The 4,256-nt window shown below is 38.3% G+C and overlaps 1 protein-coding gene across 1 annotated transcript in view; it reads right to left on the bottom strand.

The window, feature by feature from the left end:
• The window catches only part of LOC107748789 (histone acetyltransferase p300-like), a 40,654-nt gene that overhangs the window by 2,817 nt on the left and 33,581 nt on the right, over positions 1–4,256 (bottom strand). Inside the window, exons 21-24 of the mRNA XM_016563742.1 lie at positions 1,255–1,311; positions 1,052–1,129; positions 567–634; positions 163–313 (exon numbers count right to left, since the gene is read on the bottom strand). Of these exons, the coding sequence (XP_016419228.1) occupies positions 163–313; positions 567–634; positions 1,052–1,129; positions 1,255–1,311 (354 nt within the window). The remainder of the gene's footprint in view (positions 1–162; positions 314–566; positions 635–1,051; positions 1,130–1,254; positions 1,312–4,256) is intronic.

Consider the following 4,256-nt stretch of genomic DNA (forward strand, 5'->3'; position numbering starts at 1 on the left):
GTATATCTCTTTGGTTTTGAGACTTTAGTCTTTGCAACTTCAGGGATCTTATCTATGCACAATCAGCTTGTAACACTCCAAAGAGAAAGGAAAACTTGAAATCGCATCATATGACCCCTTTAAAATGAACAACGTTTCAGAATATTCTGCTCTGTCTCTCACCTGGACTTCATGCCAGGTTTGACCTCCACCACTTTATCAGAGACATGAACCACACGGATGGTGACATCACCGGTTTCTGGATGACTCTGGCGCTTCAGGTACTCGTTCACTCGTGTCTCCAGGAAGTTACCAAGCTTTGTCTGAGGAAGTCCTGGAGTAAGGAGAAAGAAATGCAGGGAGTTTAAAATAATGCAACCATAGCAGTTTACAATACATTATGACAATTCATTACCATAAAACAGTGCAACACACCATATTCACTCAAGATCTGACATTACATTTTTTTATTACACGGCTCTCAGAAATACTTGTTTCTCATCAGTCAAGCATGGAATTCTATGCACAAACAATTCAACAAAAGGGATTTTTTCCCCCCTGATTTTAAAGCTCTTAAAATCACGTACTCTTTGCAGAGTATTTATTCTCCTTCCTTGTTGCACTGGCCTTTTTCAGACAGCCGTCACAAACAAACCTGAATGAAAGGAAGAAATACAGAGCAGGATATTTGGAAACAGATCATTACATCTCTGGATATGTGGTTAACTTTGCATTTATAGATACAATACGGAATAGTAATAATCAAAAAGTAGTAGTAACAGAGCATTAAGTTGTCCTACATCTTACATATTTACAATTGCCACAAAGCTCTGAAAAACATGGAATGGAAGAATATCTTGTTTTAGCGCTATATATATAAAGGGGAAATATATTTATCAAGAACTATAAATAACATTTATACAATGTTATTTTGTTCATTTTATTGCTTTAAATGCATGAATCAGGATTGTATTTAACAGGAAAAACTACATTCACTAACACTCCATTTTTTAAGCCCTATTTTGCAGTAGAATGTGTCACATAAAAGTGTGCTCAAATAAAAGTAGCTCACCCCGACGGCCATATCGTCTCATTGTGCAGAGCGCATATCTGATGCATTTTTCGACCACAATCACCACATTCCAACAGTCTGAGGAGGGAGAACAGAAAACACAGGTCAGACGATGACAACAAATCAGCGCCTTGATTAAAACTTCAGAACAAGCGAACAGAGATGACACATTTGGAGGGAGAAAAGTTAAATGTGAAACATACAGTTCAGGGTCGAGGGTGTCATTCTTTTTCCTTTGAAACTGATCTTTATTGATGGACCTGAGGAGAGAAAACGAGAGACAGAGAAGAGGAAGCCGCCCAATCGAGTGGGTCATGAGAATCACTGAACGAACGCTCTCCGGAGGAATAGCATCACGACAATAACAATGAAGCAGAAGATCAAAACACAAACATTTATACGGTTACTCACGTTTGAGGCTGGGTTGGATCGTCCCCCAGGGATACATTCTCCCCCTGGATTTCGTTGAAACACTTCTCACAGAAGTGGTACCTGTCAGCAAGAAGCCCATATTTGGGTGAACTAGACCGTTCGCCAAGAGCACAGCCAATCACAGTGAGGGCACGTGGAAGCAGCCACCAATCAGGGCAGGGCAGGCCAGGAGACAGGCACACAGGAGAAGGCAGGGTCGTTGCCGTGAGCAGCCAATCATGAAGCAGGTTTTTTGTGTGGGCAGATTGATTGATTGGTTGCGTGTAAATTTCGGAGCGGATGATTGGTCACATCAAAGCAGGCCAATGCAGACATCACAAGCATTAAAAAGGAGGGAGAGAAAGGGAAGGGGGTGGGGAGGAGGGCAGAATGAATATTTTAAAAAGGTGTGAGAAACAAAACCGTTATGAGGGACAAAGAGCTCCGTGTTGGACAGGTGGAGGGGTGGGTCAGATGTAGAAGAAGAAAACTAAACCGTAAGAGAGAGCAGGAAGCCGAGGCAAAAGCACAGACGGTCACCCTTGCGTCCGCTGAGCTCTAAAACAACCGTGACGCCCAGAGGAGCGAAGGGACAACAATGGACTTAGTGAACGAACGGATGAGAAGAGTGAGAACAGGAGCAACAGAGACCTATCATCCTTTCAGGACATTTTAAAGAGGGTCTCAAGACTCGATACTAAAACAACATGGGACAGATGAACAGTTTGTACGTCCTCCTGAAGTTGGCAGCATGAATATGAAGTTGATTTTCAGAAATTGAAACATTGTACTTTTTTGTCAGTAGTTTTTGGGTCAATCTCACAAAACCTATCCAGGTCACATTTTACCCCCAAAATAATTTTGCATAAAGAAAACGAAGGACCATTAAGATCTGAAATGATCATCTTACAAATGTCTTTCTTTAAATGCAGCATAAAGGCATCAGTCACATAATAATAAAAATATATTACACAACATTATATATGGCTGCTTCCACATGGGCTTCTTTTTTTCCTACCATGTGTTGTCATACTCTTTTGTTGTTAATATATTTTAACAATAATAATATTATTATAAAATAAGTGTTATATTGCAACCTTTTATATTAATAGACTTTTAATAATCATAATTTAATGTTAGATTACATGAAAACAGTAAAAAAAAAATTCCAGTACCTTGTGTTACTTTATATTATAACCTTTAATTTTGAATATATTTTAATAATAATAAAAAATAACATTGAAATATAACACTTAATAACATAAAAGTGTTATATCACAACATTTTATTTTTAATCGATTTTGGAAGGGAAAAAAAACAATATTCAGCCTTCATGTTTAAAATTAAAATCTTATTTTCTTATTTTAATTCTGGGCTGAAATGTGACCTTGACACGTACATGGCGTTTTATGTAGCATTTTTATATAACGAAAGTAAGGTTCAGATTAAGCCTAAGGTAGCCAAAGTTATACAAAAGCTTTGCACAACCCATATTTGTTTACCGCCGAAACCTCTGATTCTGGTGAAAGTCTTTGCCTGCCTAGGTGAAAAAGTGTTTTGCTGTTAGGGTCGAAGATGATGCAACTTAGAAAATTGGCAATGATTTTCAATAACTCAGAGGAAGAGCACGGCAATCGTTTTGGTGCTTCCTTCTTATTAGCACTTTGTTATTTTGTGCTTGTAGCTACCAACGGAGGTAATCAACACAAATACTTGCCAAAACACACCTGCCAATATGTTAATTGTAAGAACATCCACAAAAACGTCAAAACAACTGAAGTCAAAAATGCAGACCCTCTTTAAAATGGCCGGTTAAAATCAGAAAAAGAGCAGAGATGTGAAATGTGGTCTATTTTGCCACCGAAAGTCAAATCAACAGGCCTGAAATTCAACAACACCCTGATGTGGGGAAATATGTGCTCACAGCAGAACAGCATTTACATTTTTACAAAGCACATGAAAACAGGCCTCTTAAAAATACTCACCTCAATCTTTTTACATACAAATACACAAAGTAAACCAAATCTGAATGTGTCAGATGTAGTGGAGCAGCCTAGTGTCCATTAAAGTGTTCAGAAAACAAACAGCTTTCATAATACTTCATTCTAGCACTGGGCCGCTTCACAGCAGTGCTTTTAATGCTGCCAGGCAACATCAAATTGATTTCAGGCTGAAATGCAAATGATCTACAACAGTGTGATGGGGTCAGGCAATTACCCATCAGGCCACATTCACTAGGATATAACTATTCGCATTAATATAAGAACTTGCTTCTGTTTGTATGCATAATATAGACCCAATTTAAGTCTCTTTGAACTTTCAAGTGGTTATTCTTACTCTAATAGGACTGATAAGTCTATATTTTAGTGGCTGTACTGCATAGCATTAAGTTAAGGGTGCGAGTGACTATGTGTGTAGCGTGGATATCATCTCTGATACTGACCTGTTCTGGTAACTGAAGTATGCAGCGTCTCGAGGGATGGTACACAGCTGTTTGCCATAGCAGCACAGAGTTTGAGGAGAAAACTCCAACTTGAAAGAAGAAAAATAGGGATAGAGGGGTTAAAAGAGAGAGAAAGAGAGGAAGAGGAGAGTGGGGTAGCAATATCCCATTGGTTTTGGTCCGATAATGATATTAAAGCAAGAAACCACAATCTACCTCATAATGTGCCAAACACTACAACTGAACCGCTGTAAAAACGCTGTTATAAGTGTTTTGCTGCTTTTATACATGGAAACAGCAATATGACTAAAGATAAAAAACTACAACAACATTATTATTATTAATAATAAT

The sequence above is a fragment of the Sinocyclocheilus rhinocerous genome, unplaced genomic scaffold, assembly GCF_001515625.1.
Source record: "Sinocyclocheilus rhinocerous isolate Xijiao unplaced genomic scaffold, SAMN03320098_v1.1 scaffold950, whole genome shotgun sequence".
Classification (NCBI taxonomy): Eukaryota; Metazoa; Chordata; class Actinopteri; order Cypriniformes; family Cyprinidae; genus Sinocyclocheilus; species Sinocyclocheilus rhinocerous.